The sequence below is a fragment of the Pelobates fuscus genome, chromosome 9 (assembly GCF_036172605.1).
Source record: "Pelobates fuscus isolate aPelFus1 chromosome 9, aPelFus1.pri, whole genome shotgun sequence".
NCBI classification, from domain to species: Eukaryota; Metazoa; Chordata; class Amphibia; order Anura; family Pelobatidae; genus Pelobates; species Pelobates fuscus.
The window spans coordinates 31,847,752-31,873,648 of record NC_086325.1 but is presented as its reverse complement, the minus strand read 5'-3'; the positions used below and the strand labels follow the sequence as shown (position 1 = coordinate 31,873,648).

Here is a 25,897-nt window from a genome sequence, read left to right as displayed (position 1 = left end):
CAACGTTACATTTTAAGTTTTAATATTTTTTAAAACAATCAATAAAAGGTCATTTACTTTTTTTTTTCAATCACTAGCCACTCATTCGGAAAATTATAACATATAGTAAAACTTTATTGGCTTTAGTTTGGTCCTTCATTCTTAGAAAATAAAATCATGTTCATATATTAATACAATGTAACGTGTTCCTCACCTGTAGAAGGGTGTCACATGGTAATAGCTAGTTATATGTAAACTTATATGTTATATGTAAAAGGGCAGACACACCATTGCAATGTTGTAATGGGACAAAACAAACAAAATTACCTTTCAGAGTCTCCCCCGAGTGTATCTCCGGCTCTCTGCAGAGAAAATGAACAACATTTAGTATTTGATGGGAGTGCAAAAAAATAAAACAGAACTGAAAACTCAACAAACAGTGAAAAGCTGACAGTCAAATAAAGTGAGGAAATGAGTTCTCTCATGATAGCTGCAATATTAGCACATGAGAATTTTATATTCAAAGAACAAGCAGACTAGATTAGTCATCACTGGGTACGATAATGGGAGAGATTTACAAAGATGGTGAGAGAGAGAGAGGGAGGGATGGAGGAAGAGAAAGACAGATGTTATAAACATTTGTGGGAATATTAGAGAGTATTCACACTTCTACATTCATAGTATTATTTATAATAATGCCCAATTATTTGATTTGATTTGGATCACTCCTGTTTTATGCATGCCATGCGTTATCAGTGGTATAGTGACTTTTTTTGGTCCTCATTAGAATGTATGAATAAGTTATCCTTAAGGCTTGAGGTTTGAAAAGCAACCAATTGAGCTATTTGATAAGCCCAGTTACCTACCCGCACCCAGGTATACATGCATTATTAGTGATACATACACAGTCTTGTCTGGAGAAAACACTCACATCTTCTCAAATTCAGCTATTTCGGCCTTAAGCTAAGCTGTCATGCTACACATAAGTTCACATGAAATTAAAGAGCATTAAATATTACCTATGCATTGTGTAAGCAAAAATGATACTTAATGTAAAGGATTCAAATCGAAATTCTTAAAATCTACACCCCCCCCCCAAATCCACTCTCTATGTCAGTCTAGAGGACTATGCCAAACATTTAGCAAAAGAGGACATAGTCTTAAATTAGAGGGGCAAACCACAACAAGAGGACATAGTTTCAAATTAGAGGGGCAAACCACAACAAGAGGACATAGTCTTAAATTAGAGGGGCAAATTTTTTAAAATAATATCAGGCAGTATTACTTTACTGAAAGGGTAGTGGATGCATGGAATAGCCTTCCAGCTGAAGTGGTAGATGTAAACACAGTAAAGGAGTTTAAGCATGCGTGGGATAGGCATAGAGCTATCCTAACTATAAGATAAGGCCATCGACTAATGAAAGTATTTTGAAAATTGGGCAGACTAGATGTGCCGAATGGTTCTTATCTGCCATCACATTCTATGTTTCTATGTTTCGATGAGAGCAGGGTAGAGGAGAACCCTAGCACAACTGTTTCTCCGGCTGTCTGTCACAGATACTCCAGCAAGTGTTTCTCCACATGTTTGGGAATATAGGAATGGGGTGATTTATGTCTCTCCGCTATGTCTCTGATGTGCTGGCAGTAAAGCCAGCATCTTAGCACCAATACTGATGTATCATGATTTCCTTAGAACCAGTAAACGCAGGTTTGAATCCCGGTCATACCACCTAAACCAGTAAGTGTCCTTTGACAAGACACCTAGCAATAAAAATCCACCTACCTCGAATCCTCACAGAATATAGGCTTATTTTAGCAGGCCCCTGTTTATACCCCCTTTCTATAATTGTGAAGTGATCCAGAATGTTGGTGATGTATAAATTATAATAAGAAAAAGAGTGTCCTGCTCAGGGAGCTGACTCCAAACACTGTGCAATTTAACATCCACACACCCTCCAGAGAGACAGTAAGTATATAACTGCTCCCAATGCTAATAAATATATCATTTTTCTTAGTGATAAGTTATACATTTGTTGCTTTGGGACCTCTTATACATTGACATGACAGCTTCACTTTAAATTAGTTTTGTTGTCAGTTCTTTACATTTCCAAGGTTTCGTGAATACACCACAATGTTTAGCAGGTAAATGGCCTATCCACAGCTTGCAATCAAGGGTATTTGTCAAGGATAATAATAAGAGGCAGAAAATCATGTATTTGACACCTGTTGTAGTGAAATAAGGAACTGTGAAAGGAGACAAAGCGTTTTTATCAGACATTGAACGATTCAAATGCGGCCAGTCATCCATGTAATGCTCTCTGCATCTGGCCTATCAGCCGCTTCATATTTTAACTCCTTAAGGACCAAACTTCTGGAATAAAAGGGAATCATGACGTGTCAGACATGTCATGTGTCCTTAAGGGGTTAATCTATATTTGGCAATTTTGCAAAATGTATGAGACTGTGAACATGGCTACTGTGAAAGGGTCTTCTCACGCGTTTCTAAAAAAAAAAGAGCTATTAGCGAAAGGGCGACAGGCTGTGGGAGGTGTAGACTGCGTCTGGTACTGGAGAGGAAGCTCAGTTTGTACCAGATGTTTGGCATATAGTGGTTATTGTGCATCATTACAACCCACCCCTACTCGCTGTACCCACACTATTAATATTTTGCAGCATTTAAAGAGGAACTTTCACATTTTTTGTGGGTAGCAGATAAGATGTTGTGGTCAACTCATCACAGCTCGGGTTATTCACTGAAGTGCGAAATGTAAAATTCTAAGCCAGACTAGCGGAATTTAAATAAAATCTTCATGTTGGCTGTGCTTTCTTTCTATTGAGCAAAATTTGAAATTAATTTGGAATTTCTGGCAATTCACTTTTTAGTGAATGTCACTAATTATTTGGTTAATCCCCAATAATTGACAGCAAATTACTAACCAGCAGAGATGGGATATTGCTCATTTTTCTCCTTCCTTCCTTCCTTTATAAATCCAATATTCCTGTTAATCTTGAAATGCCTTCGATACATAATGAGCTTTGCTTGTATTGGCTTGTAAACCAAGAGGGAACTGCACACATAAATATTACACCACACTAGGTCCTCCGCAGAGGGGAGAGGCACACTCCCAGTGGTCAATAATTCCAAAGAGAGGTCCAGGCACACAAGTAGCAGTACAAGCTGCTTTAATGGAACTGAGTCACAGGACGTTTCAACTCCATCACGGAATCTTCTGAACTCCATAATGGAGTCGCTACATTGTCCTGTGACTCGGTTCCGTTAAAGTGGTGAATTCATCCCAACATTGGCACCCTGTGAATCAGGATGCTGGTGGGAGGGGGAAAGGGTGTCACCAAAAGGGGTGACCAGTCCAGAAAGAGGGCAGGTCCACCAGAAGGATTTTCAGATTGGCCTGGCCTGTATGCAAACCAGGCTGCATGTCAATTAAAGGCTGGCACACTGAGGGCAGACAGTGCAGGGAACACTGCTTCAGTGCCCTCTGTATGAACCTAGCGCAATAGTGCCCGTGTGCATGTAATGATATGCTCACGCTACACTTTTTGGGGACAGTTCCCCAAAAATCGGGACTGTTCTGCTGAAATCAGACATGTTGGGAGGCATGTGTACGTATTGCGACTTATGTGCCCGGATCTCTCTTTTGTATTATTACAAATATTGATTGTCGTACCAGTTTGTGTTTTGTAAGTATTCACTAGGACCTTGCAAGAAGCTTAAACTATGTGCAGGATTGTAACAAACGGGAATGCACTTTTAGGTAAAAATGTGTCTGAATTATCACTTTTTGCAATATTTTTCCTATGGCAGTTCTCTGTAACACTTGCTGCAAAAAAGTGAAAGCAATGGCATTTTTGCACACTTCTTCTTTTGCAGCAGAGAGTTTAACCCCTACCTTATAATTCTAAGCACCTACTTTACCATAATCCCAATTCTATTTCAGAGCTATATAAACTGCATCCATCTTTGCTGAGCTCTAGAATGCATTGTATAGATTACCTTTGTCTTGTGATGAATAAAACGTCACTCAGCGCTGAATGCACAGAAATGGAAAAGTCTGAAATGTGTGATTGATTAGATGATCAAAATAGATTAATGGGTTGTTCTGCTGAAAACATCTGGTTTACAGCTGGAACAGGAAATTAGCACATTGTCTGAGATGCGCAAAGGGCCGGAAATGAGCCAAAATGGATTGTGTGAAAAGAATGTTCTATTTGTGGACTGTGAGATTGTTCTTGCGCTCTCTGTTAAATGAGATACAAGATATCCATTGTGACTATATCATCCTTATTAAAAAGCAAATATTTAAAAATCTTGACAACCCATCCATGTCCTCCCATGATCCTTAGTGGCAACTGTAACTTATTTACTAAACTGTAAACTTTTGGAAAAATTTAGATTTTTAGATCAAAATATCTGAATTGGAGAATATAGTTGCGTTGGGATATTTTCTAGTTTGCTATTTAAGCCTGAAATTTGTAATCCCCTGTTTAAATTTCTCTATGATGGCTTTTTTGTTAAAAAAATAAATTCTAAAATCAATTTGAATTCCCACCAGCTCACTAAACGCTGAATATTAGAGAAAGATAATCCTGATTGCAAAAATTTGGAAGAAAAACCCCACAAAAAAAAAAAAATTCTTTCTCAGCTATTTTAGCCTGAATGATATAATGAGGTTTTAAATTTACAATTGTACGGCGTTTCGTGAATAAATGCCATAGCGATCAATCTCCCCTTACGGAAACAACCAATATATACTGAGATTCCAGCAGTATTGGTAAAAAAACCAACAAAATCTGGCCACCTGGCAGAGTTCTTCTCACACCCTTTACATCTGCAGGCACGTAGGAACCTCGTACAAAGCAGCTCTGATGAGACATTATATATACATATAAATATTACACATGCAAAACATTTAGATCTATTCAAATCCAATGTCACGTTATGAACAAAACTGCCAGGGTTCTACTGGCTTCACTCAAGGGTGAAAAACCTTTCAACACACCATGTTCACGAGCAGTCAGTAAGACAGACATCACAAATTAGATACATAGAGGAGCCAGTTCTTCAGAATTTGGAGACTTTGTATAAATACATAAATGATTATAATAAACAGTAATGATGATAACAAAAGTATGAGTTTAAATCATTTACTCCAGCTAAACCAAGAGGACTAAACAAAAATGGCCAAAGGATTTTAAGAACGTTATTACAGTTTATGTAATGTAAGAAGAAATGTTATTATTTGCTATCCTCATTTGTTAGATATAGTGCTATAACTCAAGCAGGGACTCGTCTGCTACAGAGAGAGGGAAGATGCACGAAGTTCTTCCGGAGGGAAGGAGACCGAATGAGGTTCCGGAAGAACAAGAAAGAGCATAAGAAGACCGAATGAGATCTCCAAAAACAAGAAAGCAGCTCTGGTGTATAAATGGAAGTGGAGAATCTGGGAATCGCTGTCAAGGAGGGCAGGGGGTAATTCCCTCCACTCAGGCCAAAAAAAAAAAGATTAGCCTTGTTACACCTCACTAAACTGTATTATTTAACTGTATTCTATTATTATCATTGTATTCTAGTTTTTGCAGTATTAGTATAAAATAACATACACAGAGCCGAGTGGAGTTCACCGGTTTGGTCTCAAATTGGGTTATTTCTGTGCAGTTGCAGCTCAGTCCAAATATAGCCATCCCTCCCTGAGGTCTGCCTGAGCACAGACACAGACACAGACTGGCACAGACACAGATTGGCACAGAAACAGACTGGCACAGACACATACTAGCACAGACACAGACACAGACTGGCACAGACACAGACTGGTACAGACACAGACACAGACTAGCACAGACACAGATTAGCACAGACACAGATTAGCACAGACACAGACTGGCACAGACACAGCACACAGCTCTTCAGGGGAATGGCATAATGCGGTACTTACTGCAAGAGGAGCAGTAAGTGTGTGCGGAAGGACGGGGAATCACATAAATCTCACAATGTCATTAAAGCGCACTGGGATCTAAATGACTATATAGGCACCACAAAACTCAGGAAATTAATATGAAGTTGGCTCCACTGAGGCACCAATGGAGCGCAAGGTTTTGCATAGGGCAAAGAAAATAAAAGAGGCTTTAACAGCAGCAGCACAAGGCTCTGCAGAGGGAGTCAACACTAGGCCCGTGTCTATAAACAGATACCTCATCTGTATTTGACTCATCAGGGCTTTTGCCACAAGTCCCAGTTCCTGCTTATTTTTGACAAATGTCTCAGTTCCTGTGTGCTTTCTACAAACCCCAGTTATTATTTGTTGTGTCATAAATATCTTTTCTTGTCTGTTTTTATTTCCTTAGGTTTCTCGATTTGTTTTGCCATGTGCCTAATCACCAACTTGTTATAAACGTAGTCCTCATACATATATATATATATACATGCATACATATATGTTTCGTCACGTGTCCCAGTTCCACTTTATAATACAAAGTGCCTCAATTCTAGTGTGCATTGTAAAGTGTCTCGATTCCAATGAGGTTTGCAAAGGAGCTTAAAGTGGCTTCTATAAGCACTGCCAAATCTACTACAGTGTAATGCAGTGGCTTTGGTGCACAAACCCTGCTCCTGCACGTTGACAAACATAAGCAAAGATAAGTTTAACTTTATATTATGTAACTTCTACAGGGAGCCATTAATCTAATCCGCAGTAGTAACACTCCAATGTTAAATAAGTAAGAAAAATGGAAATAAAGGATGTGACGGACCGTCTGGCACCCCGACTGGGTACCTTTGTCAATCACTGCTTCCTAGTAATCCTTGAGTACCATTAGCACCGCACCGGAAACCATAACCACCAGAAACCCCACAAACCGCCGCAGCTTGATTGGGGTCTCACTCTCCTCCACCCACCCTGGACCCAAGTCTAGGATCAAGCTTCCAGTGGTTAGACAAAGCAGGGGGGCATTCCCCCTTGGACCTGAGAGTAGACTACAGTAAAAACATACACACAATTACATTGGCCCTCAGGTCCAGGACACTCCCATACAAAATAGGCCAATCCCTCCCCTATGCCTGGGAGATAATTGAGTCAGCACTATATTAAACTCAATTATCTCCAGGCACAGCAAACATACATTTTTACAAAACCCCAAAAATACCTTAAAACACACAAAATCCCCACAAAAGTTACATCCCCTGATAGCCATAATCTGGGTGACCAAAATATCCAAAACTCACGCAGATCGGTTCAGGGGTTCAGGAATTTCCTGGAAGTCATAATTTGACTGACCGAATGCATGGTCCCATGCCCAAAACAGTTCCAGAGAATCAGGGCTTGCGGTCAGTCTAATTCGGTAGTTTAAAATGAACAAACTACCGAACAGAGTCAATAGTCTTCCCCTGGAGCTTGTTCCCCTTGTTCGTGGGAACGTTTCCCCCGAACAGTGTCTTCCTAAGTGTTATAAAACCGAACACAGGTGATAATGGAAGTCCAGAGGTGTTCAGGAGTTTCAGTGTCCAAAAATAGTTCCATGAACTTGACGACCAAACACCGCTGCCTGGATTCATGCAAACAAGAGCCTCCACCTCGTGGTCGTCCATTGGAATTGTGGCCACCCAGACATACACTTAGAACACTGCGGTGGAAATTGCTACAAAGTAGCAATTAGGCTTAACAGGCTCCAGGGTGATCTCCGGTTCATGCGGCTGTTTAGTTCCCGAACCAAATATAAAATCCCACGAACCAAGTCTGTTCACATAGTTTTTTAAAGGGCCCAAAGTCTTTTGGTAAGAGGCTGGCCAGAAGGCCCCCTCCAAGAACACGTGACACGGCTCAGATCGTCACAAAGGAGAACCTTTAAAACCAAATAAAGTTAGTGGATTTGGATTTCTACTAAATACTGCTCTGAAAGTGCTGCATGGGGATACCATACAAAACCCTCTAACAACAACAATATAAAAGATATCTCAGAAAATAAACCTGACATAAAACCAGGAGCAAATAAATGGTACTTTGCAATAAATATTACAAAATTCAAGATGCAATTCTGAGAGACAATGGGAAATAAGAATAAATATACCAACTGTATGTAAAAGGAAAGAGTTCAAATAAATAAATAAATAAAACTCAGTTAAACTAAGTGGGTGTGATTAATTTTACAGCCTAAATAAAAGTTCAAATAGTAACTGAGTCCATGAAGCAGTTTATCTCAAAGTGTCCACATGTAACAGTTTGTACATCAGAATGTAGCAATCCGGGAGAGAGGCTGATATGTATGAAAAAACATCGGCCTAAAAGTGTTCACAGAAATTGCTAAATCATTTGTTTACTTCAGTTCCACCTTTACCTTGCATGTTTTCACCTTGCATGTCTTGGACTACTTCCATGACCACACAGGTCTAACAAGCTGAGCGTGTGACATTTACACCTTGATAGTTGGATTATGTTGGTCCAACATGTCACTTTTGTATTCAAACACTTTTTATTACATTATTATTATTAATTTGCATTGGACAACCATAATGGACATTAACCATGGTTGTCCCCGCTTCACTCCCTGGACAGAAGCTCAGAAAACCATAAAGACTAGCTGCCAGTTCTTAGACACTCTATGATGCAAGGTGCATGTATATGGCTGAAGGATCCCGACATATACTAAAGGTAGGGATGAGATTTTCTGGGGTTTTTTTTAACATGTACTTCACTGAAAAAATATTTTTTTCTTTTCAAAATGTAATGAAAGGATTATTATATTAAAAATAGATTTGAGTTGATAGTTGTCCTTTAACAGACATATATTTAACAACAATAGGTACCCTAACAGGACTTCATCAGCTAATAAGGTGTAGCCTGCTTCAAATTAGGGCACATCAACATTTTGGTCAGAATTTATAATTTTTGTGTTATTCAAGATTAAATAATACTCTTTGAGAATATTGTTTGATAAAAGAAACAGATAGGTGTTGCTATTTCTTTTGACGGTGAATAACTACATTTAACCGGTCTCCAGTAATAAGCAACGGCTTGAGTGCCCTTGCCGGAATTTATATATTCACTTTTAGAAGTCTAATGCTCCTTAGGGATTGTGATTTCGGCTTCCCACCAAACTGAACAAAAAGCCTGGAATTAGTGTCTCAATATTTACAATGTTTCCTTGAGTCTCGGCGTTTTATTACCAAGGGAGTCTTACTCAGTGAATCCTTGAAATGTTGCTACTGTAAAAAATCGAAGCTGCATTTTCCAAAATCATTGGGTAGATTTGTGTTGCTTGAAACTCTTATAGAATTCTGAATCAAATAAGATTAAAAGGAAACTTTTGATACAGTAATTTTTTCTTGGATGTGAAAGTACAAATAGGGGTTCATTCACTAATTTGAAATGAAGTAGTGAACTCATATCTTGTAAACTTTCTTTCCAGAAAATTGAAATATTTTTTTAACTAGCTATATTTTTAAATTTGAGATTAAATTTGCAAAGGTGATTTCCACTACATTCGGTACCCCCTAACATTGGTGGGCAAGGTAAAATGATGCAGGTAGGGACCTGATTACAATGGATACCAGTTTGCCTAAATACCTGGCAGAAGTCTGAAGACCAGGCATGAATGCACACCAGACTGCCAGTCAATCACACAGGCCAGGCCACTGAAGGTGACCCACACAGGGAGGACTGTTTCAGTGCCCAGGGTTCTAGTGAACTTAGCATAGCTCAAGCGCTATTTGGGGACAGTTCCCTGGTGCCCCCAAAAGCATGACAAAAAGGAACAAACCTAGGACTGCGGGACAAGATCCTAAACTTGGGACTGTTCTGCCACAATCGAGATAATTGGAAATGCTGGAGTTTCAAGACACAGTTTTGAATTCCAAGTGAATTATCTTCTTCTTAAAGTAACTTGGGTACTAGGAGTATGTGTTCAAATGTTGTATTTCAGTTAGCACTGCAGTCATCAGCAGACTTTTAATCAGTCAAGGCCTGATGGATACTCACATGTTTAGATGATCAAGTCAGTGTAGAATTCATACCTTCGCCCACATTTCACTGAAGACCGGTTTTCCCATATACACATAGCTTTCATTGACAGCTCTTGGACTTCAGTAAAAGTGTGTAAACAAAATATCTCCGTTAGTGAGTTTATACCGTTAATGAGTTTGCTTTGGATACACAGTAAAGACAATCTCAAAAGGAGTTAATTTATTCTTAATTTACTCACAATTACATAATTTGACAGATTTGGGATAATTATATAGTATGTTGTGTTATAACACAGGTTTCTAGACCCATGTGGACTTATTTAGGTGACTGATGCCTAACCTGCTTAGTAAAATTTTAAGAACTATGATTACATTCTTGCAAAGTAAAATTAACAAGTCAATAAAGCCTCATAAAACCTGCAAATAGGGGAATGTCTGCAAGAGAATCAATGCTTGAGAATATGCCAGCCTCGGCTAACCCTTTCTTCATTTCCTTGAAATCAACATGTCTCAGTGTAGCTGACCACAGCAAGATGAAACGAAAAGTTACGAGGTTAATGGGAGTTTTTCCATCGATCTAAAAACACATTAAAAAAATCTAATCAAAGAGAAGTCTTTGAACAGATAACAACTTTACAGTGAGGCCTAAACTACTTTCCAATGTGGCAAATCTGTGTGTCTAATCAATTCACCCCAAATTACTCTACGGAAAAAAAAAACGAAAAGATTACCAAAGGTTAGAACTCAACATTCTTTCCACTACATAAAATATAATGTTATTAAATTTTGAAGCAGACATTTTACACACTGTGTGTGTCTACTGACCTTTTAGAAGCGAGTCTATTAAATATATCTGGTGGTTTGAATTTAGAATAATAAATCTATCTGTCTCTGTCTGTCTATCTATCTATCTATCCATCTATCTATCACCTATCTATTGTTCCGTCTGTCTGTAGGACCATCTATGTCTTTTTATCAATGTGTCTGTCTGTGTTTCCTGCAATAATATTATTGGATGAGTTCTGCATGACTGCCAGTGTCCCCCAGGAGTATAACTCTCGCCAACTGCAGACCCCCAAATTAGTGCTGCTATAGTGCGCAGTGCCAATCAAGATGAAATCACCTGTCATGCAGAAGCGGGTTTTGAAAAACGATCCGCACGGACTGCATCTTGAGATAAATTATAGTGTATATATACCGTTATTACAGTTTAATGAGTGACTGTTTCAATGATGCATACAACATGTCAGTACAAATCTATTTCACAAGGCAATACTCCTGAGCCCAGAATTCATTCAAGTGACGAGAAATGACATTTATTATGACAGATTAGACTCGGTTTGCCCGTGATCCGTGGGTAAGCAGGGTGGCACACAGAAAACCAATCCATGAAAAGATTTTAAATGCGTAATTCAATGCTGTTCTAATTACCGGATAGAATATCAATATCGAAGAGAAAAGGGGTTTTGGTATAGAGACAAGAGAAAAAAAAACACTTTTTTTTAAACTAACCATTTTTTATATTTATTTATGTAAAACCAATACAATCTGTAGCGCTTCGTACATTGGGTAAAGTGAGTACCAAATCTTACTTTAAGCAGAAAACATCAAACCGGCAACCGTAGATTATGAGAAACTAGAACACAAGTTTACAATCTAAATATAGTCCGTATACCAAATAAACAACATTTTCCGGCATTTAATAATTGAAAACTGCATTGCATCGTAAGTAGCCTAGATTAAAAAAAAAAAACAATTCCTATTTCAGTTGAACTGAGTATTGATACAAATTCTGCTTCTTAGAATGCTGGCTGAAGTCAAACATTGATCATTATTGACAGTCACTACTGGATTTGGGGAATAATCAGTTAGTCAGAGTTGAAAGTATGTACTTCCCCCTTGTGTAACTTGTGTAGGGGTGTACTATATTTTACAAAGAAAAATGTTTTATTTCTGTTTTCTATGTAAAATATTGTGTTACTTAAGAGGTAAGCATACTAAAGTGTTAAAAGTGCACCACTTTTGAATTTTCACTCATATAACACATCTGTCACTTTTACAAGAGAATGGTGGACTTTTTCTGGAGTTGAATGTATGTTGATAGTAGGAGTAATAACAAAGATTTGTGTATTATGAAAAAAATATGTATTTGAGGTGTTCTGGAGATATCATAATAAACTACGAAAACACCTTTAGAACCAAAAAATATAAACCTTAAAAACACTTCTAGAACCCCAAGATGCAATTATTTACCACTAATACACACTTAAGTGTCACATAGGGTTTACTAAAACATTTTAAAATGGCCAATTTCAATAAGATTTTTGAAGGTTTACAATACATTGACAGGCATCAGTTCTTGGAAAATCGTCAAACAAATATTAGCAAGGCACACTACTTAGTATGTACCATTGGGTAATAAATTATAAAGGAAACCAATTGAAACCACTGTGGGTTAGTGAGAAGGTAAACCAAGAAAGTAAAGATCAAAACAGGGCATTTAAATATTTAAATCAGACAAATCATAAGATATAAGCAGTCAATAATGTGTGCAAAAAGGCAATTAGATGGGCTAAACTAGAAAATGAGAAGGTGGCAGGGAAAACAAAAAGTGAAGCTGTAGGTACAGTGAAAAGAAAGATGGGTGTGTTAGTTAATGAAGACCTGGAAAAGGCAGACATTTAAAATAAAACAGTTTTTTTTTCAGTGTATATGAAGAAGGAGCCAATGGTAAGAGATACACAAATCATTGCTGTAAAAACCTTGCAGAAAAATTGTGATTGGTTGACTCAACACGAGGCGCTGCAGAAACTAAAGAAAGTTAATGTAAACAAAGCTCAGAGAGCTTAATGTAAACAAAGAGAGAGAGAGAGAGAGAGAGAGAAAGAGAGAGAGAGAGAGAGAGAGAAAGAGAGAGAAAGAAAGAGAGTGAGAAAGAAAGAGAGAAAGAGAAAGAGAGAGAGAGAGAGAAAGAAAAAGAAAGAGAGAGAGAGAAAGAGAGAGATAGAAAGAGTGAGAGAGTAAGAAAGAGAGAGAGAGAGAGAGAGAGAGAGAGAGGGAAAGAAAGAGAGAAAGAGAGAGAGAAAGAGAGAGAGAAAGAAAGAGAGAGAGAGAAAGAAAGAGAGAGAGAGAAAGAAAGAGAGAGAGAGAGAGAAAGAGAGAGAGAAAGAAAGAAAGAGAGAAAGAAAGAAAGAAAGAGAGAGAGAGAAAGAAAGAGAGAGAGAGAGAAAGAGAGAGAGAAAGAAAGAAAGAAAGAGAGAGAGAGAGAGAGAGAGTGAGAAAGAGAGAGAGAAGATGGGTTTTCAAACAATTTTTATTTAACCTTTGAACCTCAACTTACACCTCATCTCACAAACTTATTTAATCAATTTAAGATCTTTGGGTCTTTACCAGAAGAAATGCTTCTGGCGCACATAATCACTTTGCCCAAACCAGGTAAAGTCCCTAACGAGAGTGCTAATTTAAGACCTATATCCTTACTAAACACGGACATTAAAATATATGCAAAGATTTTAGCCATGCGAATTAAACCTATGTTATTTGATTTGATCTCACCAGAACAATCGGGGTTTGTCCCATCAAGACAACCAGGAGATAATACTCGCCTTTTTCTAAACTTAATCACCTGGGGACAAACTAACAATCAAAGGGGCATATTATTAGCTCTTGATGCTGAGAAAGCATTTGATCGACTAAATTGGACTTATATGCAAGAGGTACTGATAAGTATGGGGTTTCCTATAGCTTTTTTGAGTAATTTAATGGCCCTTTACTCTAAACCTTCGGCCAAAATATATAACTCTGGCTTTCTGTCCAAATCATTCCAAATAACAAATGGTTCCAGGCAAGGCTGTCCACTTTCACCATTGATTTTTATTCTTTGTATGGAGCCCTTAATAAGATACATTAAATCTCAGGAAGCTATTAAAGGTGTAATTACGCCAATAGGGGAACAAAAAATTGCTTTATTTGCGGATGATGTCCTTTTATTCTTATCAGATCCAGAATCATCAATCCCACAGCTACTCACCACATTGGAAAGATTTGGACAAATATCATATTACAAAAACAACTCTAAAAAATCACAGGCATTGGTTTTAGGACTCCCAATAGATGTCACAAAACGATTAAAAGCGACATATATGTTTGATTGGCGGAAAACATCTATTTCCTACTTAGGCATTAAACTCCCTACAACACATAAGTTGATAATAAAAGAAAACCACCTTCCACTTATACATAAACTGGACTATCAACTTAAAACATGGGAGAATAAAGAAATATCTTGGCTGGGCCGTATACAAACAATAAAGATGATGATTTTGCCACATATTCTTTATCTTTTCCGCACACTGCCAATTACTATCCCAAATACTATACTCCGGAAGTTTCAGTTATTGATCAATGCACACATATGGAAAAGGAAACCACCCAGAATTGCACAAGATCAACTTTGGCTTTCATTTTCTAAAGGGGGTTTAGGGGTCCCAAATGTTAGAATGTATTATAAGGCTACCATACTTGCCCAAGGCCTCTCATCTCTAGATAGGGCCTCTTTGCCGTTATGGCTACCATTAGAAAGCTCTCAGTTTACACAAGGCCCACTAACTTCCATTTTATGGTCAGGGATTAAAGTACATAATAAGGCAGTAGACATGCTCCCATCCACAAAAATTCTTTTGCGTATATGGAGAGAGACTATTTCGAAACTTTCTATAGGACAAGATTTATTATTTGCAGCACCCTTGCAGACTCTCTCTGTTTTTACCTCAGACTTGCAGCTAGAAGATTGGACAAAGTTAGGGGTATGTCATATACGGTTACTATTTAACGATTCAGGTATTAAATCATTTCCTGACTTGGTTAAAGAATATTCTTTACCATCCAGGGAATTATTTACATACTTACGTATTAGGAATATTTTGCAAGTAAATAATATGCAAAAAATTCAGCAACTAACACCATTCGCTTTAAAGTGTACAGGGAGACTGCCTAATATTAAAGCCTTGTCCTTTTGTTACAATACTCTTCTGACACAAGGGGAACCTAAGAAACAGGAATATGCTCTAAAATGGGAAAGAGATTTGAAGGAATCATTTTCGTTATCAAGTTGGTTTCAGGCATTAAAGATAACCAAAGGGGTTTCCAGTAGTCTTAATCATTGGGAAGCCTATTGTAAGATTATTATGCGATGGTACTGGGTGCCAACTAAATTAGCAAATATCTTTAAGGGGACGAGCAATTTATGTTGGAGATGTTTAAAACATGAGGGGTCGTTATTACATATTTTCTGGCTGTGCCCTAGTATTAGTAAATTATGGGAGGAGATAGATAAATTTTTTAGGGTAGTACTGAAGGTTAATATTCCATACAGTCCAGAGTGTTTTTTACTTCATATATTTCCCACACAGCTTCGGGAAGAAAAATTTATGATTATCCATTGTTTAACAGCAACAAAAATTTCAATAGCTTACAAATGGAAAAATAGACAAGCACCAACAATAGCAGAGGCTTTGTGTAGATTTGATTCCTTTAGCATATATGAGAAAATGGCAAGCCGAATAAAGGGAAGAGAAGATTTATATAAGCGTAGATGGCATCAGTGGCTGGTAATAAGAGATCAATATGCACTACTGCTAAATAATGTCAAATAGACCTTACTTTATTTTTTGCTGTATTTTATTTTTATTTTATATTTTTTTTATATTTTTTTTTCTTTTTTATACTTTGTTTATTGTTATCCTTTTTTTTTTTTTGGGGGGGGGGTGCATTGCATTTAGAAGTATGGATAAAGGAGAAAGAATAATGGTATAAAAATATAGTAAGAAGTTGATATTACTATTGTATTGGGGCGGTATTAAATGTTAAGCATGTTCCCCATTTTCCCCTGTTTTTTTCTTTCTGTATCCCAGTTTGATGCTTCAGGGTCATATGATATGACCGTTGTTATCAACATAAAACAAAAAAAATAAAATAAAAATGAGACATATAAAAAAAGAGAAAGAGAGAGAGAAATAAAGAAAGACAGAGAGAAAGAAAGAACTTAATTGACGTACAGAATAAACAATTAACCTCACCATTGCATTCCTGTTAGTGGGTCACCATTTTCTGTCACAAGGTGATATCAGTGGGATACAAAGGTGTGGAACAGAAGTGTATGTCGGTTTTTCAGCACCTGGGGTAAAATTGTGTGTTGACATCCTGCCAAAATTGTAACGTTTTCTGCATGTAGCTGAACTCTGCCTTTGTGTCTTTTTGCACTCCTTCATCCCCTGAGTGTATGAACAGGCAATGTGCATGGTCTTCTGCCTGGTCTGACAAGGAGCTTCGAGCACCAAACAGTGAGTGACCATGAACCCAGGGAGATGACTTTCAGTCACTACCAATATGGCTAATTTCTGCACAGCTCCCTGTCAGATCAGACCGAAGAACATTGTAGCAGTCATGCTACAGTGGGTAACAGTGTAGTTGGTTGTGTTCTGTCCAACCCACTTTCATTGTCAGCTGGGGCAGACCGCCACCACATCCCATTTTCTGCATGCTACAATAGGGGAGCTGTGTTGCATTTTTGTCTATGCCAAAAACTATGCATGCAAGCTTGGAGTGCCCCTGACCTATTCGGCCTATAAAACCTATTAAGGAGGACCTCAGAGGCGAGATCAGAAATGTAAATGTGATCTTATTGCTGCACTTTTTCTATTAACCACGGAACCTTGAGGGTTCCTAGGTGCACAGAGCCAAGACATGGTTAAGGCAGTATGTTTATTAGTCGAGTGCCTTTCCATTATGTGCACTGTAACACCTTGCTGCCTTTGTAAAAAAAATAAAAAATAAGCATAGCTGGTAATAAAAAAATAAATTAAAAAAATAACCCTTATTTAGTTGTATTCTGAAAACACTGTTTTTATGCCTTTTCTAACGTAGCATATAATCAATGTTTAGCCCATACAGACGTCGAGAGTTCAATTTTCAAGAAAAAAAATAAATGCATTCTTTCCTTTGTCCATTTCTATATTGTATGAGCCCAGCTCTGTGTGTTGTACATTAGCCAATGCTTGATCTGGCTGTATGTATTACTCACAGGCTCTCATGAAAATAGTCATTTAGAATAGACACAACTGTGAGGTGTCAAAGGCATCAAAAAGGGAAGCTCAGCGGGATAAGTACATTATTGTTTGTTCACTTTGTCATTCACAGGTAATGGCTTCTTATGAATGACGGCAGTTTGTTTGGAGGTGTGTAATAGATACATCTGGCTACTTAATTATTATCTGACAGAAGAACTGACAGAAGAACAAAAGCTGTAACATTTTCTGTTCCATTCAATTCTCAATCCCAGGTTTGCTATATTATTACATTTGTGAAACCTGTGTGTGCTGTGTCCGGCTGTATGCATGCCCTGTGGCTTTGCTGATATCTGCTCACATTCCACTCCACAAAACTGTGACCCTCACTGTGAAAAAAAGCCCAATAGCTGCAAAGGTATAGCTTCTGTCAGTTTATTAGGCAGTTCCACTTATCAAATGTATGGAACCACTACTGAGTGATAAACTACATATCTCACAAACCCCTCGACAGGGGTTTACAGGAGCATACCGTATTGACCAGAATGAGAAGTTCCTTGATAACTGGAGCCTGTTCTTGGCAAAGAGAGAGGTCTGTCTACTGCCGGCACTTTTAAAAGTGCAGCAGAATAAGAAACTATAAAATATATTTTATGACTTAATGCATTCTCTAGATAATGCAATAAAAAAGGAGAAGGGTAAGGGTGATTTTTGACAATTGTCTTCCTTTAAGTAAGGATTCACTTGACATTAAAATGACAATGAAATATCCAAAAGACTGCAGTGCATTATTGTAATATATATGTATATATATATATATATATATATATATATATATGTATATACGTCCCAGGTCCCAGCACTCAATGCCTTGGTGCTGTCTCCAACCAAATTGTATACGATACCAGTAGAGAGCACTCAGGAGTCTTTCAAGGTAAATTTCCTCTGTTGCTTTATTGAGCAATTACAAATTCACACAACGTTTCAGTCAGGGCTCCGCGGGCAGCTGTGAGGGGAGGCTGCAATCCTCTCGCAGCACTCACCCTCGGTCCGTCGCCGCCCGCGGTCCCTTCTCCCCTTACCTGTCAGCGAGCGGCGTCATCTCCTCTTGACACGCCGCTCGCGTCCTCCTCTCCTCCTCCCAGCGGCAGCATGTATAACGCTGCACGCTTGGAGCCGGCACTTATATCTGAACGCCGGGGTCACTCACGTGACCCGGCGTTAAAGCTACAGCACAATAATCACAGTGGGGGGTATAGATATCCCCTGCGTGTGATTGTTTATTCTGATTGGAAGTTATCCAATCAGAATTAAGCTCAGGGTTTAAATGGGCAGACTAGATGGGCCGAATGGTTCTTGTCTGCCGTCACATTCTATGTTTCTATGTTAAATACTTACCTTTCCTGTCTCTCAGTGCCCTGTTGTGGTCTTTGATACCTGAATTGCTTTTTGCTCGTGTGTCTCTCTGGTTACCGTATATTTGGCTTGTTATTCCGATTCTCCTGCTTTCTCCATTCCTTTGACCTCGGCTTGTTTCTCGTTCTCCTGTTTTCTGGCTCCCACTTATTGGCTTGTCTCCCGACTATTCTTAGTGTGCTTAGCCCGGCCATTCTAAGGACCGGTACTGCACCCTTTACTATCTGTGACCTGTTAGCGTGCTAGGTTCCCCAAATCGTGACAGTTTCAGTCTGTAAAAGTCTTGAAAAAAGTATCTCTACCAGGGCTCTCTACTATATATATATACTGTAATATATCTCTAGTTATAATAAAAAGCAGAATTACTGTATGTGCAGTGTGAGCCAATGTGTTTGTCAGACTGTGTTTGATATAAACCATGGGGAGTTGGCACCTTCTTTGCATCATAACTATAATAGCCGTGGTGCTTAATGTTCCCCTGCCATAACTAATCAGAAGTTATTGTCTTAACAGTAAATTGTGGGGACTACAGTTGAGTAGGAGAATTATTGTACATCAGCTATGTTAGAATGAATTTCCAAATGTAGTCTGGGTTATTATGCAAGTCTTAAATAAATAAAAAAAAAATGAAAATATTTGTTGATGGTTTTCTAAACCTAAACTTGTTTTTTCTGGTCTTGTTTTGTCCGACCCCCTTAAGGCAGAGCTTTGATGGAGTTGAAGTAATACAACTGAATGGTAAGGCTGTTCCGGTTGAACGGAGATCCCATAAGCTTGTGGTTTGCTTTTGGAAAACAACATGATGTTGTTTTCTGAGAAAATAACAATGCAGTGTTGTCATTGTCGTTGTCCCGGGGAGATTTGTGGTAATAACATACTAAAATAAAACCAACTAAAAATAGCAATGAGTGCGTGTGGGGTCTAAAATGACAGTTGTTTTGCTAATATACTACATTGGATAGAATTTGGGAAAAAATATGGATGATCTGAGCGTATAAAGGCACAGTATTTCAACCTCTTCCTTGTGCCTGGAAAACTACCCACTGTCATACACTGCTCAAAGGTGTACTGAAGACTGTGAATACCTTCACAATTTTCCTTAAAATACAAGTTTGGAAAACGAGGTACTAACTAATGACCAGTAATATACAAAGTCATGATTTTGCTATTCTTCAAAACCAATAACAAATGATCCAAACTCAAACAACAGAGCTGATAGAGAACTAAACAGGGGGCAGGGAGGACAGTTTGGTTCTGCATAGCATACACATAGCATATCACTTGTTTATACTGGAGATCTGTAGTCAACATTTGATATTTCTCTCCTTCAATATCTACAATCTCTGTTTTCTCTCCTTTAGTATCTACAAACTGTATTTCTCTCCTTCAATATCTATAAAACATACCTTGGAAACCAAACTAAGTGACCTCACAGGTTTCCAACTAGATTTCATCATTCAGGGAATAAAAACAATACTGTCCAAGAATTACATTTGGTACTCAGATTCTACTTACAAAAGCAAGGGGACCAAGCTCGCTTCTAGTTATGCAAACCTCTTTATTGCAGATTGGGAAACCACTGCCATTTAAAGGGAGCACCTTTGGAGCAATAACTTAGTCTCCTATTTTTGCCATATAGACATTTTTTAAAATATCTTAATGCCAATAATAGATGGGAAGGTACATACTCCCACTCATTTTAAAAAGGTACATACAAATGCATAAATCGACTAGACAAGTTGTACCTGTGCTCTGTGGCTAAATGTAATACCAAAGAGCCCATTCTTATGCCTTGGGAGGATCTGCAGTAAATTATCAATATATAAAGAACAAGCAACTTGTTTAAAAGATAAATTTCTAGTAACAAATTATGAACCCGATACAATAAATGAAGCCATTGCATATGCTGAGAGCCAATACAGAAACAATCCACATAATAAACAAACACTGGCATGTGTTAAAACAAGATGGATTATTAAGATATACCATTCCCAATAAACCATGTATTATATTTAGTGGAGCCCCTAATCTAAAGACTCGTGTAACAAGGAATTATACCAAAAACCTCCAACACAATATAGGTACCATAACAAACCAAAAAGGTTATTTTAGATGCAAAAGCTGTATCATCTGTAAAAATACCGACTGCACCCAAAATAAAATAACTTCCTTTAAATCCATATGTAACTCCAAGAATAATATATACATTCTAGAATGCACTTGCGGCTTTCTTTTTTTTTTTTAATATTCAAGGTTTTTATTGTTGTCATATAATAAGCATTAAACATCGATACAATGGCCTACATAGCAGGTCACATAGCATCGTTGGACAAGTCAGTAAAGTATACAGTTTTGTTGTAAACTACGGATGTACATAGTATGCATTGTAGGTTGTACAGTAGGTATTTTCAGCTATGTGGTGCATTTACTTAGTGCAGGTAGCCTGCTGGGTGGGGTAGGTATTAGGAGGCAGCCACTTGTCGTGGTTTCAGTGACTTCTGTGTTGTTGGCGGTGTGTTGGTTGAGTTGTATGTGTTGGCAAGCCGAGCACGGCGTTCGGAGGTGGGTGGAGGGGGTTTGTGGACAGCAGGGTTCCCTGTTAGGTAGGTCTGTTCGAGGTCCGTTGGGCAGGGGGCAGTTGTCGGGAAGTAGGTGCGTTTTGAGGTCGAGGGGTCCATCAGTTAGTTTCGTCCTGTGTGTGTGATTGTCACGGGTGTCTCATCGGTGATAGTCGCTTCCCTTGATGTCCTTGGGTTTGACAGTTTGGGTGTCGCGCGTCGGTGTGTTGTCCCGTGGGGGTGTCTCCTATTTGTCTGGTGTCTCTCTAGGCCAGTTTAGTGCTCCGGTTAGTGTCGTGGGTGTCTCGGTCGGGCTGATACTGCTCAGGGGTCATGAGGGTTGGGTGGTGTCTGATATTGTGGTAGTGGTCTTGGGTATTGGGCAGTCTTGTTGGTGCGGTTCATCTCATGTCCAGTGTTTGCAGGCCGTGGGGGTCTTTCGTGAGTGCTGTGTCGTGTAGTCGGTCTTGCAAGTGAGGGGGGGTCATGTGTTTTGGGGTGTGTTGTGGGGAAGTGGGGCGGAGGAGTGGGGGTGTGGGTTAGTGGGGTAAGGATATTGCAGGTGGGGCGAGGGTAGGTGTAGGCACAGAAGGGGGGGGATGCGGAAGGTCAGCGGGGGGAAGGTGGGTCCCCGGGACGTGGGGCAGCTCTGGCTCTGCGTCATCATCTTGGTTTAGTTGGGCTGATGGCCCAGCTTCCGCATTGTCGTCAGTCGGTTCCGCCAGGGCCGTAGCATCTTCCTCCACTGCCGGGTGTTGTGCGGCCTCCGCGTTTGCTGCGGTGGAGGCAAGCCATTGGAGTCAGTGGTACCACGCGTCGTGGAAGCGTTGTATGTGTCCCGCTACGGATCGAATTAGCTCCTCGATGCATCTGATGTCTTCCACCCTGGTCATCCACTCTCTGATCGTCGGGGCCGTGTGTTGTTTCCAGTGTCCCGGGATCAGGCTGCGGGCTGCGTTCAGTAGGTGTGGGATCGCCGTTTTTTTTAAAAACTGTTGATGGGGATCGGTGTTAGTTGGAGCAGGTATGTTTCGGGTGTGGGTTGCAGGTTTGCGTCTGTTATGGTTGTGAGTATCTTGTGGACCTCTGTCCAGAAGGGATGGATAAGGGGGCAGGACCAACATATGTGGAAGAGGGATCCTAGTTCCCTCCCGCATCTCCAGCATTCCGGTTCGTTTGTGGCTTTCATCGTGGTTAGCTTTTCCAGTGTCCTGTACCAGTGTGTGAACATTTTATATCCTGTTTCTTGGAATTTGGTAGAGATGGAGGCTTTGTGTGTGAGTGTGAACACCGTTGTCCATTGTTCCCCCGAGAGTGCGTGTCCTAGATCCCTTTCCCAGTACTTGGTAAAGTAAGAGGGGGTGCATTAGTGGATGTGATGGTTTGCATGCAGTATAGAATCGAAATTGCGTGTGGGGGGGAGGGGGAGTTTGTGCAGATGGTCTCAAACACGGAGGGCGTTCGCGATGCCGAATCTAGGGTCGGTATGCTTCTCAGGAACCTCTTCAGTTGATGGTATCTGAAGCGTAGTAGCATAGTGTGTGGAGTATTTGGGACCAGGGTGTCCAGGGGTGCAATCGTGCCTTGGTTGTAGACGTCCTTCAGTCTGCAGGGGGTCGGTTGGCCCAGGGCAGTCGTGTAGTGGGGGTCTAATGCTGGGATAAATTTTGGGTTGTGTGATATGGGGCATAGTGGTGAGAGCTCCGGAGCTAAGTCTGTGTTGGTTGCCAGTCTCTTCCAGACGGCCATTGTAGCATTTAGGGTTGGGTGTTTTCTTGGTAGCTCCCTGGCCGTGCTTTTCGGCAACCAGGGGAGCAGCGTAAGGGGTATCTGTGAGAAGCTGGCCTCTATGGAGATCCATAGTTTGTCTTTCAGGTCGTGTGTCCATTCGATCAATCGCTGGAGGTGTATAGCATGTCTGTATTTTGTTATATCGGGTAGTCCTAGGCCTCCTTGTAGTTTGGGTCTGGTGAGGGAGGCGAAGTTTAGTCTTGCCTTTTTGCGGGCCCAGACGTAGTCCGTCAGTGTTTTACGGGTTTGTGACAGGAAGGTTTTGGGGATATGAATTGGTAGGGTTTGTAAGAGGTACAGGATTCACGGGAGTATATTCATTTTGAGGACACTGATCCTCCCTAGCCACGTAATGTGCGGGAGCTGCCACGAGTCGAGGTCCTTCTGTATCCGTTCGAGGAGGGGCGGGAAGTTGATGCGGTAGATGTTCGACAGGTCAGCCGACAACCAGATCCCTAAGTATTTGATCATTTCTTTGCACCAGTGGAAGGGGAACTCAGTTTGCAGCACCGTTGCCAGTGCTAGGGGGCAGTTAACGTTGAGAATTTCAGATTACATGTAGTTTATTTTCAGGTTGGATAGGATGCCATATATGTCAAATTGGTGCGTGAGCTCCCTGAGGGAGGTTGCCGGGTTGGTGATTGTGAACAGAAGGTCGTCCGCGTAAGCGGAGACCTTGCTGGCTGCCCTTGTGGCTTTCAATCGGTTGGGATGACATCAAGATGCCTACGTATTAGAATCAATGAACAATGTATAAACATCACCAAAGGCTACAAAAATCATTGTCTCTAAACATTTCTTAGTTCATAACAGTGACCCAAGTTGTTTAAATATATTTGGAACTCAAAAATGTAAGAAATAACCTTGAGAGGGGGAGGGGGTCAACATTGGGAAGAGTTTATCTCTGATCCAAATGAATCAGGTGTAAAAATGTAAAGCCCTACAGCCGGATGGACTCAATGCAAAATTTGATTTATTTAATTTTCTTTAAATTAATGTATTGCAAGTTTTATAGATACAGTATATTTATTTTTCCATCTTTGTTTCGATCACATGGTGTTTTTATTTATTTATCAATTTTCACAAATTAAACACTGTAGACACAACAGACTTTATAATCTCTGGTAGTCTTTTCTACCTTAATGAATTATTGTTGATCTGATTACATGGTGTAGTCTATCTGCGATCACATGATGGGACTGCAATGGCTTGTGGGTTGTGTAGTCCAACAAATACTATCATTCAGTCTGTGTTTCTCTTATTTTTTTCTCATATAGCAAATTTCACATACTAAATAATGTGTGAACAATAGCCTTTATAATCTCTGGTAGCCTTTTTCTACTTCAATTAATTACTTTTATTCAGATCGTGTGACACAGTGTATCTGTGACCATATGATCGCACAGCGATGCATTTTGCACCATGTGGTCGGGGCTACCACGTCCTCATTTTTTTTTACCCTCCCTATTTTTTTTAGCAGTTTAATTTTCGGACTTTCAGTTCAACGTACACAAACCAGGTTCATCTGTTTTTTTCCTCCAGTTTTTTTTGCAATACCGAAGTCATGGTCTGAGCCGCGCATTGTATCATGGACCTTGTAGTCCATCGTTAATAATTTTGGGCACAAAATAGAAGGGATTTTCCACATGAGTTTGGTTCTATCTCTTTTATTATTAAAAAGTGGATTATACTGCTTCATGCTGAAACTCTGTGGGTGTTATTTGGGCTTTTCTGACACTTAAACCACATATTGTTAAATATTCTAAACTGTTGGTACTAATCAGGCTGTGGTCAAGCCTACAGCCACACACCCTGCATGTCCTGAATATTTACTCATCAGCTATATCCCTGACAAGGATTATACTGTCACATGCTACTGAACGTGAGCTAGTTGGTCGCTCTTTACTTGTGAGTGTATTTCCATTTTTTTATATTACTACACCATTTTCTGAAAACACTACACTATCAGAGGCTTAATGTGGGTTTATTATTATTATTATTAATAATATATATTCCATCTGCTGACCTGTTGAAGATATCAGACTGTTACCGCAATTGTCCATAAAGAATTTATATAAATGTTTTTCATAAATTGGAAGTTTTGTATTTACTCGTATTACCACTAGCGGCAACCTGTATTTTATTCTGTGAGTTCTTCCATATTACTTGTGCATGCGGGGAATCTGCCGGCAAAAGTTTGCTAGGTAATGGGAATAACTTAAAAATGCATGCCTTGTGCCAACTGGTGGCAATCTAAATGTGGTACCAGTGGTCACAATAAAGGTCAGTCCAGTGGTACCTAAATACGCCTATTGGTACTTTGGAAATGACTTGCCATTGGCAAACAAAAAATAGCAGTCTCAGAGTATCATTGTAAAAGCACCAAATCGGTTAAAATGTCACATTTTTTTTATCTTTCCTTCCTTCCCCTAATGTTGCTTACAGAGGTCAAAGCAGACATTGCATCCTGCATGTAGATTACTGTAATTCACAGCGAAACCACATATTCTGGCTCGCTCTCACACCTACATGTAAAATCCTCCCCCACCCCCCAAAAACGAAACAAAATAAACTATTTTTAAATCTCACGACAAAGCTTCATGTTTATCTGAACCAAGAGATTTTTAACTGGGTTGAGTTCATACACTAAACCGTCACAATTATATTTTCTTTTTTTTATTTATATTCCTGCAAAGGCATGAGACATGTTAAGACTGCGCCCCCGACAGGCTTGAAAATCTCTTAGTCCTTACCTGATCTGCTGGGAGTATATCCCATGTCATCAAAACCCTAAAATATACACACACACAAGGTTTAACTGCCAGTGTTTTAGAAATGAAAGAATAGAATTCTACAACTAAAACATATATCCTCTACACGCCACGTTGAGAGGTTCACCTTTTCACTATAAATAAAAAAAAAATATATTTTTTATACTCTGCTGTGCACGCTCATCTATTTAGATCTATCTCACTTCTTAAAAAAATTAAAAATCACAATCAAGACAGTCTCTTCTCAGCAGCCGATTCACCCTCGCTTTGTATTATCAACCAAAAATACCAATTAGATGCTTCTCACAGAGAAGTATTGTTAACACACGGTACATGCATGGCAGTTAC

The 25,897-nt window shown here is 39.3% G+C and overlaps 1 protein-coding gene across 1 annotated transcript in view; it reads right to left on the bottom strand.

Moving 5' to 3' along the window:
• LOC134572731 (connector enhancer of kinase suppressor of ras 2-like) overlaps positions 1 to 25,897 on the bottom strand; it is a 442,602-nt gene that overhangs the window by 67,850 nt on the left and 348,855 nt on the right. Inside the window, exon 15 of the mRNA XM_063431863.1 lies at positions 307 to 341. Coding sequence (XP_063287933.1) covers positions 307 to 341 — 35 coding nt within the window. The remainder of the gene's footprint in view (positions 1 to 306; positions 342 to 25,897) is intronic.